The 15007-nt window shown below is 36.6% G+C and overlaps 1 protein-coding gene across 1 annotated transcript in view; it reads right to left on the reverse strand.

The window, feature by feature from the left end:
* PSME4 (proteasome activator subunit 4) overlaps nucleotides 1-15007 on the reverse strand; it is a 69202-nt gene that overhangs the window by 9860 nt on the left and 44335 nt on the right. Inside the window, exons 22-42 of the mRNA XM_055725387.1 lie at nucleotides 14705-14761; nucleotides 14458-14513; nucleotides 14277-14375; nucleotides 13765-13827; nucleotides 13509-13604; nucleotides 12567-12698; nucleotides 10865-11074; nucleotides 10025-10161; nucleotides 9635-9688; nucleotides 8684-8813; nucleotides 7975-8056; nucleotides 7283-7436; nucleotides 6689-6758; nucleotides 5851-5976; nucleotides 5350-5502; nucleotides 4476-4580; nucleotides 3538-3629; nucleotides 3021-3152; nucleotides 2159-2367; nucleotides 1770-1855; nucleotides 694-822 (exon numbers count right to left, since the gene is read on the reverse strand). Coding sequence (XP_055581362.1) covers nucleotides 694-822; nucleotides 1770-1855; nucleotides 2159-2367; nucleotides 3021-3152; nucleotides 3538-3629; nucleotides 4476-4580; nucleotides 5350-5502; nucleotides 5851-5976; nucleotides 6689-6758; nucleotides 7283-7436; nucleotides 7975-8056; nucleotides 8684-8813; nucleotides 9635-9688; nucleotides 10025-10161; nucleotides 10865-11074; nucleotides 12567-12698; nucleotides 13509-13604; nucleotides 13765-13827; nucleotides 14277-14375; nucleotides 14458-14513; nucleotides 14705-14761 — 2372 coding nt within the window. The remainder of the gene's footprint in view (nucleotides 1-693; nucleotides 823-1769; nucleotides 1856-2158; nucleotides 2368-3020; nucleotides 3153-3537; nucleotides 3630-4475; nucleotides 4581-5349; nucleotides 5503-5850; nucleotides 5977-6688; nucleotides 6759-7282; nucleotides 7437-7974; nucleotides 8057-8683; nucleotides 8814-9634; nucleotides 9689-10024; nucleotides 10162-10864; nucleotides 11075-12566; nucleotides 12699-13508; nucleotides 13605-13764; nucleotides 13828-14276; nucleotides 14376-14457; nucleotides 14514-14704; nucleotides 14762-15007) is intronic.

Genomic DNA, 15007 nt, shown 5'->3' on the forward strand with positions numbered 1-15007 from the left:
CGGAAGTCCAAATTATTGACAGTGTCAGGCATGGGTGCAGCCTGGACTGCAACACTGCAGTTAGTGTTCTGGCTGTGCGTACAACTTACACCAGTATTTTACAATAGGTAGTTTTACTACTGTAGATCACTCTTTAATAACTAGAGTAAAAAAAAAAAAAGTGTTTCTTGCATGACAAGCTGAATACAGAATGAACCTTTCAATACAAGGGTGCATATTCATTTGTTTTGTTTTTCAGAAAGCAGCAGCAGTTGATAAATATACTGTAAAACTATAAAAAGGCAGAGATTCAAGTGCTGTTCTTTATATGATCTTTATATCATCTATACATGCGATAGATATATAATTTTGAAACTGGATTTTGCATTATGCTCATGAGGAGGCATATTTGTCTAAAATTCATCCAGTACTGAACCAGATTTTAATTTATTAATATACTGTTCTATTTCTTGTCAAAATGCAAGTTGTTTAAATGTCTGGAAGTAGGAAACTAAACAAAACTCATTTACTGTTTCTAAGAATGTTTTAAACCACTATTCTAATAAACTCTTTGCTTCCAACTCTAAGAAAATCAGTATTTGATTCTCTTCAAACCACAATTATTGTATAATCTTTTAAAAAAATACATTAAAGAAAAGCAGCACAGACTGCATCAGATAACAAGAAGCTTTAAGCTTTTTACATCATACTCACTTGTTTTAGCACCTGAAGTACCAAAGGCACTTGCTGAGGATACAGCAAACCCTGAGACATTAATGACAAACACATCTTAGCATCTCTTTTGAGCTCATCATAGCTATTGTCATTTTCTACTGGTGCAATCTACAGAACAAGATAAGTGAAGGGGGGAAAAAAGGGTAGTATTAGTAAATAAACACTACTAACAGCAAAATCCTGAAAGAAAGTTCAATCTCATGAAAGCACAGCTGTCTAGGAAAAATAAAATCAATATAATGCCGAAAGATTAAGTTAACTAGAAAAAGCAATCAATATGACACTAAAATATTCTGAGCAATAAGCTGCGGGGAAAAAATCTTAATAGAATCAAGAGATCCTTGTTCCTTGCACCATGTATTAATCATCTAAACAGTATGGCTAGACTGAAGGTCTTGAGGAGGATTAAATGGGTGCCATTAAGACTTTGGCTCCCCATTGCAATTCTTCTGGTACAAATCCAATTACTTTAGTATTTTAGATGTAGGTCCAAAACTGAGAGAAAGCTTTATCAGTATTTCAAGTTCACTTTCACACAAGCAACCCTTTATTTTGTGGTCACATACATTATTACTGGATAATTGATTGATGTTTATACAAAGACAGAGGCTTTGGAGCATGCAAATAACATATTATTTCAGATATGTAGCATTGAATGACCTAGCTTCATAAAAGAATACGAGGATTAGAGGTGCCAGGAAAAACAAAAAGTACTGCCCTTTAGAAAGAATTGTATAATCATGGAACAAAAGAAAACAACTAAAGATAAGAATAGAAACAACATAAACTCATTCATGATTTAAACACTTTTCCTCCCCAAGTTACACCTATACAGGGCATTCACCTACAAATCGTTGTCAGGAAACCATTTAACAGGCTACATTACCAGCTGCAAACATACATAAGCACAAAAAAATAATTCAGGCTTCTTTGGTATGCATGTTTTTTATTACCATTATAGGTTTCTTTTAATTTATGCAGTCCCTTATAACTTTGTTACATAGTATCCCTTTTTAATCAAACATAACTAATAAAGGAGCAATTAAAGCATATACCTTGAAAAATAAGGGTAAAAGCTGGAGTTGCTCCGTGACAGCTGTAGAGAAGGACCGCCCTGCACTTGCCATCAACCACTTCAGAACTGTTTTATAGAGAGAAATGAACACTGATTAAGAAGATAAAAATAGCAATAATCCCAAAACAAGTTTAGACCAAATGTACTGCAAGACTTGCCTGTGAGATTTTCACACATTAGAGTGGACCTATACTCATAGTTAAGTTTGACCCTGTAAAGGTGACTTTATAACCCTCAACGCTGAAACATGTACCTTATTGCAGCACAGATCTGAGAGGAGAAATTATGTACCGCAATGGTATGATTTTCAGACCGCAATCATCATGTCCTAAAATACCCCCCACTTCTTAACCTCATCAAGTAACTCACTAGTTTTCAAGAGTTTAATGCCCTGAGTTCGCTCATCTTGTTCACCAACTCCATTTTCTTCCATAACATGATTCTGAATTTCTTCATCTGCTTCCATGAGGGGTTTAAGATTTTCAAGTATCCGAGCAGTAAATTCATGGACACGAGGAGATTTCGTTGCAGCAGTATTTGGCAAGGAAACGTCTATCATGAATATGTAGGTCAAAACACTAATAAAGCCAACAAAGAAAGCAAGAAGCTACAGTTAGAATGACTACTGTTCTAGAGAACATAGCTAAAAGTGATCCGAGATCAATCTACTGAACTTGGAACTTTAATATTTATAAAAAAATTCCTCTTATCTTTGAAGTTATTTAAAAAACAAGTGTTTTTCAAATAGCCTCTTCATAGATATTTAAATCAAGCAGGGTTAGATAATCACCAAGCTACAACCTCCCTCGCCTGCAAACAGATCTTCCAACTAGCTTTAAGTCACTAAAATGCTCCCTAAAGGACCCCCTGTATATTTATGGCTTATTAAAGCTTCAACACAGTAAATGTGGGCTGTGGGATGGGGTGGTTAGTTTTTTGGGTGAAGGGGAGTGTTGTGTTTGGTAGGTTTTGGTGGTGCTGGGTGGGTTATTTGTTTGTTGGGGATTTTAAGAGCTTTAGATATATCATACATAAACATAAGAGGCCACATACAATAAAAGACAAAACCAGAGAAGTCATCTGAAGTTTCTGAAACAAGTCTGTTAAGAATAATCTATGTAATTTCTATTACCAGCATTAATCCACTTCAGCGTAATTATTTAGATATCCAGTTACTCAAATAAAAGGAAGAGGAAAAAAATCCCAAAGAACTGCAGAACAGAACACTGACCTTCCTATTCTCTCTCGGACGTTTTTGTAAACCTGTGTGAGTTTAGGTTCCAAGTACTTTAGCAGTCTGTGCAACAGCTCCGGTACTCTCCATTCCTGCTGTGCAAGGCCACCTTGCAGTACGTAAAGTCGGCTAAGAATCAGAACAGCTTTAGTCATACAAAATTGTTCCTTCCTTCCCCAGTCCCCTCCACGCCTTGTTTTGGAATGTTTTGTGTGTGTTAATGCACAAAAGCGTCTTTGCGTGAGTTGCATGCAAAGATCGGTAAAGCTGTAAAACGACACAACAGCACTGCTGCTACACCAGTTCCAAACCTTCACATTCTGTTAAGCAGATTTAATTACGTTTTTTTAAAAAATGAAGGAACTGCCATTGTGTGGGAAAAGCTAATTGGAAAGCAGCATTTTTGTTCCCTGCTTCTACAAGCCAGCTGGCACAATATGCTCTCAATGCATTTTATCCATGCTTTATTTCCTTCTTTATTCAGCCACAATAAACCACTAAAAATTAATTTTACCATGCGTCTACAAATGATCCTCCTTCACCACTCAATGGAGATTCCAACAGCAATTCAAACAGCCAGTGCAGTTTCCTAGGATCTCTACTCTCCTGAAAATAAACAGGTAGAGATATAAGCAAATCAGGGATTTAAAAAAAAATTAAGTGATGTATAAACAAGGACAGTTTTGACAGAGATTTTTTTTGCAACCCTTCAGTTTATTCTATTAAGCAAGTGAAAAATTAAGTATCTTTCCACAATGAACCTCAACACAAGGAAAACCCAATGAAACTACAGTTTTAATTATTTGGTAAATACAGTGAGAATAATAGAAGAAATTTTAACTTCATTTTTGGCATATATGAATAATACCGTCTGAATTTTGCTAATTAATTGTCAGGGTTCTGGCTAACAAACTATGCTGAATTTTGCTGACTGATTTCAAAGGATTACTGATCAAGAGATTTGTGGCTATCATTTACCCTGCTTTTCAAACACCACAACTTCCAGTCCACCACAGCATATAGAAATCTTACTGTATGTTAGAAGATAACTTAAGGTTTAGTTTTCACAGCATAATGCTAAGCTGCACACTATTAAAGCAAGAATAAATCTATAATCTGAGTGCAAAAACTCCCACAAAAATTGAACACACTACACACACATTAACATCACCCACTAACTGTATGCAGCTCTTCTAAAATACTTAAAAGAAAACTAATACTTTATTTCCTTTCTAAAATATTGTATTCGTCTGCAAAGGGCAGAAGAGAGTAAGATGTCAAAAAAAGCTATGAGATTTAAAATGGATGTTATTTTTATACTGTATTTACAGTTCTCAGACTGAGCTGATAAAATACCCACATACCTCAGTTCATAAAACTCTCATTTACATGTTATCTGTAAAATTTTACCATCTGGATATAGCTTTACAAGACTAAATATGGGGTACTTACACAGGAGGTTGCTATGCATGTGCCCCAGTCATTATATGTTTCCACCGTAATGTTGGATAAAGCTGTTCGAAGCAATGGACAGAGAAGCTTCCAAAGTTTTTCCACCTGCTCAGCAAAAAGGCAAAAGACAAGATTTGGCTATTGAAGGACAAAACAGCCATCTAAATCTCTGTGAACCCTAATCCTTCCGTCTTTTCAAAACATGGAAAAACAATACTGATTCTGGAAGCAGCTACAGTACCACGTTTATGAAAGGAAATAAATACTATCAGAGGTAAGATTTCAGGAATCATGTTGGGTTTGTTTACAAGGTGTTCAGAAATCTTGTGGACTATGTACGCACCATTTTCATGGTGATTTCAGTGCAAGTGTATCAAAGACTGCATACACTTTGCTTTTGGTAGGATAGCAGTCTTGTACACCCAAGGACTGACCCTGCCTGCCTGCTCCCCCTGACTCCCCCCATTTTAAAATTTATTTTTTACTTTTTATTAAGGAACCGATTTTCCCAGAATTATTTTTCAGCATAGAAACTCATTTAAAGATAATCTAGACAGCTAGGTCTAGACTAAATAAAGATGTAACAGTCTAGGATGGACATAAGCACCATGACAGCTCTGCTATCTCCTTACTAGCAAACTGTTCTTAAATCTTGAAGCATTTTACTAACACCTACTATTATACAAGCACCAAACCAAACTATGAATTGTGCTCAAAGTTTGGCAATGAAGGACTAGGTGTTGCAACATTTTCCAGCCCTTTCTTGGGCATAGGCAACACATTAAAAGCCCTCAACTTCATACATCTAATTTGTTCAATAATTCAAACTTCTTCCTTAAGTTTCATGAACCACTAAAAAATATTACTTCAGCACCTTCTCAAATGTCCAGTGTTTAGAACCTCTTATTAAGCCAGCTATAATTTCAGCTACACATCTCTGGGTGCTTTCATGGGAGTCTGCCACCAGTTGCTCTAAATGGGGCTGAAGAACTGGCAAGAAGGCATCATCAAAGTTTCTGAAAAGGCCCTGTAAAACAAGATATGAAAGCGTCTTCAGTAATTATCAGTCTAAACCACTGTCTTTGTCAGAAGAATGTAAGGTCGTGACGCACCTGAGATTTGAATATGCAGAAAGTGGAATTACTCTGCTTTTATAACAGACTTATACCTGAGAATCCTATGTACTTTTATATTACTCTAAATAAGTTTCCCTAAGTAGTTAATCAGAAGAGAGATTAATAGAATTAATCATAGCAGCATACCTTTAAAAATCAACATTTAGCAAGAGGTGTATACACCAAGTAGTGCATGGCATTTTCGTGCTTTGCTAATTATCTGCAAAATGGAAGCACTTTAATTATTGAATTCTAGTTACCTTGAAGAGGCAAAATCTGCGAGGATTAAATTTGTCTTTTCCTTTTCTGTCTTCTAAAGACAAAAATTTAATTAACTGCTCAACAAACTTGGGATCAGAAAAGTGATCGTATATAATTTGTTCTGCCTGTAACAGGAAAAAAAGAAAAGGATTAGTTTTGAAGTGCTTAATTGTCACAGTGATATCCCAATCTTTCCAAGTCCCATTTTTCATTTTAATTCTATTTTTGGCAAAAATCATGCCTCAGTTACCCATTTATCCCTTTCATTTTATAGGAACTAGTGGGTAAAGTTTTGCAAGACTCATGATTTTTATTTTAATGACTTTGGATTGTCACTCTTTTGCTAGCACAACCCCTACAAAGTAGTCATTCCTACCATCATTAATTACCTCGTTCTAAACTCTGATAAAAGATTTGAAAGGGAACAAGAAAGTGCTCATTAATACAATTATTCCATCACTGCTGACAGAGAGGCTGTGATATATTAAAATAACAATCTCTTTTTGTATGCTAACACAGTAAGTATGAAAATGAAGTAGAAAAATAAGATTAAAAATGTCTTGTGGGGATTTAGGTTTCAGAACTGTTACCACTTATTGCTTGTTAGAAGTGTTATTATATCCACACAGTCATGAAACTGTGTAGCCGAGTTCAATCTCCATCTCTGTTCACAACCAAGCAAAACAGATCCGTTTCCACCCATTTTGTGTAAGCACTTTCTAAACGGGAAGCCATACTTAGGTTAAAAGAGATCTCCACAGTAATCCGTGAACAATATTAAAAAAAGAAAGTAGTATTAGAAAAACCCACAACGTTGAAACACACTGAAACCCTTACCTCTGTCAGCTCATCTCTCCTTCGCCCAAGCTTTGGTTGATGCTCAACTGGCGCATAAACTGTCATAGTTCTGAATATTGAAAAAAAAAATACAGTAACACATTTCAAAGTAGAATAAAGCTTATGATTTTTTAATATGGAGAATACAGAAAACAGAGTAAAACTTAACAGACTTTTTTTGTTGATTTTCTTCTATTATAGAAGTTTTGATACAGCAAGCAATCCAGAATTCTTAGCGATAGAATACTCTGCATATTTCACAACTATAGAAATTTCAAACACGCATACTTCATTTTAAAACCAGCAGCTAAACAGCTATATGAAATATATGCCTATAGTACCCACAAAACCCAAAGAGAAACAGGTAGAAAATAAATAACAAAAACCCCAAACCAACCAACCAACAAAAATACTGCTTCAAAACCCAGCCAGAATTGGTAAAACGAGCAAGAAGAACAAAGGATGCAATAAATATTGCCAATTTTTTTTTTCAATTAAAATATTAAATCTAACCAACATTATTTAGTTTCCCACAGGGTTGTTGTTTTTTCTGCTGACTCTCACAATTCTATCTCAAGGCTTAATGATACTCACTGAGGCCAGGTATAATAACCCCAGTGTGTTTTCTCCACGAAACAACACGACTCCCAAGCTTCCTTAGTCTTTGGTAAACTCTGACTGTCATAGTGCAGCCACTGGTTATCCGGTCTGTCACCGGCCTGAATGCTCGAAGGCTTAGGGTTTCCACCTGGTTAAAGAGGAATTTATACTCTATCAGACTTGTTCATTACAGTCCCAGCAAATGTTACAACTTACTTTTAATAAAAGATTCTAAAGAGCTTTTGTGTCTCCCTCCCCCCAGTCAAATCTGTACAGATTTATTTGCTCTAGGAGATTAACAGTAACAGTAACCGTAGAGATGCCTTTAGTAATTTATATAAATGTGCCACTTGAAATTATTAAAAAAAGAATAAAAAGGAGACACACAAATTATTCACACGAATTAAAGGCTTTCCGAAAGGACAGTGACCGTATCTCTGAAGTTTTAACTCACTTCAAGTAAGTGAATGGCTTAATACACACTTGCAAGTGTAACACTGCTTGAAAACAAACCAACCACCCTGAAAAATGAACAACTGTATCACCTGTTTTGTTTCCTTCAGACATTTACAACCACAGAGAAATGAAAAACTTGCGATTCTATGTTAAATTTCACCAGAAAACTGTTTTCAAAAAAACCCAGGATAAATGTTAGTAAGACATTTCTTACATTAAATAAAACCTACTTATTTCATAAGGGCAGATGGGCACTTTTTTGTGTGTTCTCTTAAGCTGCTTGAGAATACCAGCCACAGCTGAGATAGCCACCTAAAAAGAAAAAGCGGTTTGTTAATGTATCCATTCCATGTGTCTAATCATCTCATCACAGACACATTTTAAGCCAGCTATTCAGTGCCCTAAAAAGCCAGCGAACATTACAATGAACTTTGTCACCTCAGTGGCTGATACCTCCCATAAGGAAGTAATGTCAGTCATTTCAGGGGATGGAGGACACGACTTAAGTGTGACCTTCATAGCCCAGAAAAACATTCCCACTAATCATCTTCAGGAAATAAAGGAGGTGGCCATTAGTTCCAAGCCTCACTGAGGCAACAACAGCACAAGAGGTACAAATGTAACACATGGATGGCTCCCTTCAAGCAATAAGCTGCAGATGGAAAAACAAAGACTTCTGCAAAAGAATGCTGAAGTCAGTAAGAATGAATAGGTATGTTCCACATTTTCACAGTTTACAGACTTCACATCATACGTCACAGCTACAGCATTGCCAAGACTGCCATCTTCTTGGGTTAGGAACTTTTGCACTTATGCATGGCTGGAAGGTTGAGGAGGGACATACACTGGTTTTTGTGCCTCATCACAGCAAAACACCACAAACATCTGATCTAACCCCAATGAGCTGCAAAACAGAAAGTGTAATTATGTTGCTTTTACCTTACGAACTACAATTGCATCATGGTTGAGACACTGCACAAAAAATTTTATGGCACGGACAGGCAGTATCCTATCATCCCTCAGGAGCAGAGACAGAAAACCAATGCTTATGTGCTCGAACTTCCAGGGACTAAAAGAAAAAAAATAATATTAAAACCAGACAGTAAGTAGCACAGTTGCATGTACTGCTTTTGCGCAGAAATGATTCTATGTATTAAGTAAATATGTTTGGACTAAGGTAAGGAATGTTCTATGCCACTGCTGTAGTCATCAAGGTTAAGTGTCACTTAGGGAAACCTCCAGTGTTCTGGGGACACACAAGTGCAACCAGTCCGTTAATGGTGCCTTGCTGATCTTGGCATTTCAATGTAAAACACAGACCTTTAGGGATATTTTTTTTAAGTTCTTAAACACAAATATTATGCCACCAATTAAAATCTATTTGGATGTTCTATTATGCAGGCAGAATCATAGCTTCTTTCCCAGAACAAAACTTTATCAAAAAAATAACAGGTCAAACTAATTAACGACAAAGCTTAACTCCAAGATGTGATGATGTCTTCTATTAACAAATCAAGCTCCCAATGAAAATAAAGTCAAGACTCATTCACTTCTTTAGCTAGGAGACAGTAATGCAAGATTCCACTATTCTGGCCTTTGTCTTCCTGTTTGGGCAAGCAGAATCCACATGCAAATGCACAAGGACCTCCAGAAATTCAATTTCTGCAGATGCCTCAGCAAAAGCTTGCCAAGAAGCTAGTCACAATCCATTTTATGCAAGACTGGTACTGACACACTGCTTTTGGACAATCACCTCAAGGGTGAAAAAAACATATTCCTCAGTTCTGGTCATATCAAGTGTAGTTCTTGATGCAACTGGTATTTATTCATGTAGACACCTCCAATCCACCCCCCCAAAAATAATCCTCATGCACAGAAAGGGAGACTTACAGATTTCTTTGTTCTACACAGTCCAGCAGCATGTTGACTAAATTCTCGTAGTTGCTGAGGGGAAAAAAAAAAGAGGAAACCATCAACCAGATGATACCAAGAGAACTGTTTAAAAATAGAATTAAAGTTCCTCAGCAAAAGGCGGGTGAAGACAATGCAGTAAACACAGCACCAACTGGGAGGACAGAGAAGAGGAGGAAGAAGGAAGGAAATGTGAGTGTAGAGGACAGAGGCTGCCAAGTCAAGAGAGAAGATATACCACAACAATCCTGGGGCATTCCGAATTTCTGATTCGTACTTAAGATTTACTTTAGCAATTCTGGATTATTACACTTCATGTACAACAAATGTTAGGTAGCATAAGGTGGTGTTAAGGGAAGTTTAGCTTACCGCAGAGCCTCAGCATTCTTTTCTTTCTGTCGCTGAATTCCTAACTGAATTTCTTCTGAATGAAGACCTGTGAAGTTTGAGCTTGGATGTTCTGATTTTTGCAGCATAACAGCTACCTCAATGCATTTCTCTGGAACCTATTGACAGAGAACACAAAGATTTGGGAGCAAGCAGCAACTTAGAAGTTTTTATGTTTGTTTCTGTTTTGACACAAGCAGAAGGCAGAACGTCCTGTCCACACAGACAAGTCTGTGAAGAAGTAGGGAAGACAGCTTTTGTCCTCGCATGGCAGTATTATTTATCCAAGTACATGTTTTATTCTATTTTAAAATAAAGGTAGAGACCAATTTCAGTATTTCATTAAGCACAATAATTGTTAATAAAAGATTTTTATTAATTGGCACTCATTCTTTAAAGTACGTACCATGCCATTTATCCCACTGATTTAGGCAAGAGGCAGTTCTGTAACGAGTGCTGCACGTTAGCACAGTGGGATAACTCTACTAATACTGACAATGTTAATTTGATGATTCTGTCCTTTCAACACACATTTTCACACCTGAACAGCATCACCCATACTAATTAACACTGAAAGGCAACTTAAAACTTCCTTTCTCTTAACAGGCTTCCTTAGAGGTTAACAAGAAGTTATAAATTCCAATAGTATTACAACAAACTCTGTAAATTCAGTCTCAAAAATACATGTCCACCTTCCTCTTAACAGAAATCAGAATGCGACCAACATCAGAACACTTAAATAATATATATGAGTCCCAAGCACTTATGTAATCAAATGTTCTCAGAATCCAAGACATTAACACTCAGCAATCTGTCACTTACTGCAAAATCCAATCCAATTGTTTCGTACTGCCTGTGGATTTTTTCTGCCAGGTCATCAAAGAGTCTAACTATGGATGGTTTTTCCAAGGACATAGCTTTGCTAAGCCCAGAAGAAACAATTGCTGGCCATGTCTGTGCAATACAGTCCCAATCATGAAGATTTGCCAAACATACTCCACTGTGATTTCCAAGAAGACAATATAAGGCACCCTGTAGAATGAAAGACATAATTTTAGAAAGTCAAAGCATTGCTCATATATAAGTGATATCTATCTACATAAGCACGCACCCACACAGAATAAAAATTAATCTTCACATTACCAAATCATTAAAATGTACCATAAACATTCAGCTACACAGCCTCACTGTCAAAATACTAAAGATTTTTCACAGAATCCTCTTCACACTAAAGAACTGTTTTAATGAGATTGGAAGCCCTGGTAATTAATTTATCCACAGAATGGCTGACTGATTTCTGATTTACATTATAGAGGAGATTGTTCAATGATCAAGTACCATACCTGGCCTTTTTGGGAACTTACTCATATTTGGGCTCCAGGCAAATACGCTCTTAACTAGGCACCTGAAATGATGCTGACTGACCAGGATGTGGATAACTACTGGACATGACAATAAAATGGTGGACATGACAGGTGATTGTGTGAGAAGCTGACAGAAGTTACAGACAGTGAAACAAAGGGTGGCTGGATTTCACAGGTGATTAGGTGGGAGTCACGTGAGAAATGGCCAATTTCACAGACAAATGGAGGGAAGTCTTCGGGACCTTTTGGAGAGCCAAGTCCTACAAGAACCACAGCGCCTAGGCCACCACACCAGTAACATCACATAGGCTAAGACTGCCTGGTAGCAGTATCAGAAACACGAATTCAGGTATGGTAGCAAATGCTGTTAAGTGTAGCAAAACTGGGACCAATCAGGAAAAAGTAAGTAGGCATGGGTTACTTAACTGGGAAGAGACAGGAATGGAGAAAGGGAGGTACAAGGATGGCAGAAGAAAAATAATCATAAAGAAACAAGAAAAGAGATAATAAGATATGCAAACAATGTAATCACATGCTGTCTGATAGTACCTATCAGGCAGCTGGAGCAGGATAAGCAGCCATAGTTCTGACTGTAGGACAAGAGTCCAGCTTGCCTCTGTGGCCAGGAGGCCTGAGGGGTGCAGAGGAGGAGGGGAACATGATGCTTTCAAACACCTGGACGGACAGACGGCATGCTGGCATCACTGCGTCAGCACCATTTCCAAGCCTTGACAACATCAGCAAGTACCCACCACTTTCTAACAAAACCCAAGTGATTTAGTATAACTTTTTTTGGTGATTAACTTTTTGTCCAGTTCACACTATTTTCTTGTACTGCTACAGCTGACAGAACTGCTTAATGAGTTTTACCACCTTGGAGTATAACGTCTCAATTTCCATTTCATAGTTTAAAAATAGGTGTTAACACACATTTTTGTAATATCTGAACACAAAATTAAATGAAGAACATATATAAACAGAAAATTTCTCTTGACAACCGATCTAATCCAACTAATTCATTACATTAGTCATGCATAAGCTATATGCCATGAAAATACCAGTCACCACCGATAAACAAGCAAATTCCACTTTCACCATTAAAACTTCTCCTATAAAAACACTTCAAAAAGACACATGAAACAAAGTTAATGAGACAGTACTTTAAATTGCTTTTGAGTGACATCTTGCCGGTCAGGACGCAGGAACTCCAAAACCAAGGGAATGATATCTCTGCAACAAAAATTGTACGTTCCCAGAGCTGTGAAGAATGCTTGCTGAGCTTTACTTCTGACCTGTGGGAAAAGAGATATTACTAGAAAGTCTTCTGAACCAAATACATGCTATACAAACCCAACATCCTTACCTATTTTGGTTACTTATGCACAGATTTTACATTGTTTGTGCAGAGAAACAAAATTACTTCTAGAAGGTTGTAAACAGCATGCTTCCCCTCACCCTTGCTCACAGTTGTTTATAAAAACTCTACTTTTTGTTTCTAGCATTTACTTGAGAACAGCTACAAAGTTAAAGAAAATTATGTTGCCAAAACCAGTCAAGGTGTTTTTAAGATAATTTGAAAAGCCAACAGCTAGAGTAACAAATACAGTTAGCAGAACTCTAAAGAGCCTGCAGACGTTGTGGATGGATCACAATTTCTATACACACACAGAGCTCTCACCATGTGAACAGTTCAGAATCCAACTGGTTTGTGTATTTTTAAGAACCAGGATGCCATCATAGCTACCTCCTAAAAACAGACTTAGCATTCCAAATAGCATCATGAATCACATCATCACATCTAAAAATCTCAACCTGGTATATTTTCTTTTCTTTTTAAATTGATTTATTGTTTTCATAAGCCTAGACTTAAGTGCCTCAAAAAGTTTACAATTTGTAACCTAAGTCGGCAGCCTCTCCACCCAGTTACTTGACAAAGGGGCTTAAAGTAAAAACTGCCAAAATTGGCAACTAATGCAAATGAAATAAGTAAGTATTTCACGTTGCCATGGAAATAAATTGAAAAGGAAAGATCCTGAAAACATAACAGAAAGAGATCAACAAAAATTTCCACGTATTCCCGTTTAAAAGGAGTTGTTCCTTACCTGACCATATGAACTTGTGGACAAACATAGAAGATCTCTGATCATCTCCTGGTGGGAAGTTTTATATTCACAGCCTTCCATCGTTAGCGTTCTCAACTAAATTGCATAGAAAACAAATAAAGGACAGATTGTTTTTACATTTCATACATATAGGAGAAACACTAGTGCAGGATTATTGCACCTTTTGCTAAATGACAACATAACAAATCAGCTTTTCAAGTAAAGCAGTTAATGAAGATTTAAGTGAAAGTATTACCTCATGCTGCAACATAACTCTGTCTATCAGCAAAGCTCTGATATGCTGTTTCTTTCCTTGAAGCTGTAAACAAATACATAATTTGGTTTAGGTTTCAGTCCTCATATTAGCAACCTATACTGACTGACATCCCCATGGACTCTTTTTCTTCTAGAAACAGGCAAATTTCACGCAGAAATTCTCCTTGGCAGACAACCTTGATATTTTTGCCCTGCCTAAGTTTCTTATTTGCCTATTCTCTGTAAGCAAAAGGAAGCTGACCACAGAAATTTCTGGTCCAAGGATATATGAAAGCTGAGGATTACTACAATTCAGAAATGCTAAGCTATTTAGTCATAAGATTTCCAAATAAAGGTACAAAAGCACTGCAAAACAATATTCTTATCAAGGAATTAGATTTCAAAATTATGAGAACCAATTAGGACAATAACAAAAGTATGAAGAAAGTCTTCCGGAAAACTAGGAACTATTCCCATCCCTCACCTAAGCTTTAGAAAGAAAAAATCACTGACCCTGTTCTCCATTGATTTTTTCACAAGATTAAAGCTTTTCCATCGTGAATCAAACTCATGCTTGTGAGACCCTTGGAACTGTAAAACATCACTAATAACCTGTAGAAAGAAAAAGAGACAAAGAGTGATGATTTTGCTAAACAAGTAATCTTGTCTTAGGTATTACAAATTGTAAGCATACCTTTATTATTAGAAATAAAGACTTGGTATCATCTTCTGAATTATCAAGTATATAGCCTGCAGTTGGAAGAAAAGTAAACTTCATATCAGACAGTAAGACAGCTTTAAAAATTACCAAGAATTTTATTCCTACAAAGCTTTAAATCTAAGAATTACAGACAAAGTAAACAAACCAAGTTTCTCATCTATGAATTTATACTTAAAAGCACAACACAGTACTTTTTAGATAGAGAAGTGGCTAAACTTACGCAGCAATTTCCTCGTAACCCTTGCAATTTTTTCTCGGTAATTCTCCCTTGATAAATCTGCAAAAAAAGGAAACATTTTCTCTTCATTGTACGATAGCATAAAAAGCAATTTACAGATAAGTAAACCAGTGGAAAGCCAGAACAGAGTATGCAGAAATAGCAGTACGGGCTATTATAAAATAACTGTCCTGTAATATCCAAGGACACCACTTTCACAGGGCCTCCCTGTGTTTATCAAGTAAACAGTACATTTTTTTTATAGGTACGTAACTTTATTTGCCTGCCTTGACAGTTGGCTTCATT

The sequence above is a fragment of the Falco cherrug genome, chromosome 13 (assembly GCF_023634085.1).
Source record: "Falco cherrug isolate bFalChe1 chromosome 13, bFalChe1.pri, whole genome shotgun sequence".
Taxonomy (NCBI): Eukaryota; Metazoa; Chordata; class Aves; order Falconiformes; family Falconidae; genus Falco; species Falco cherrug.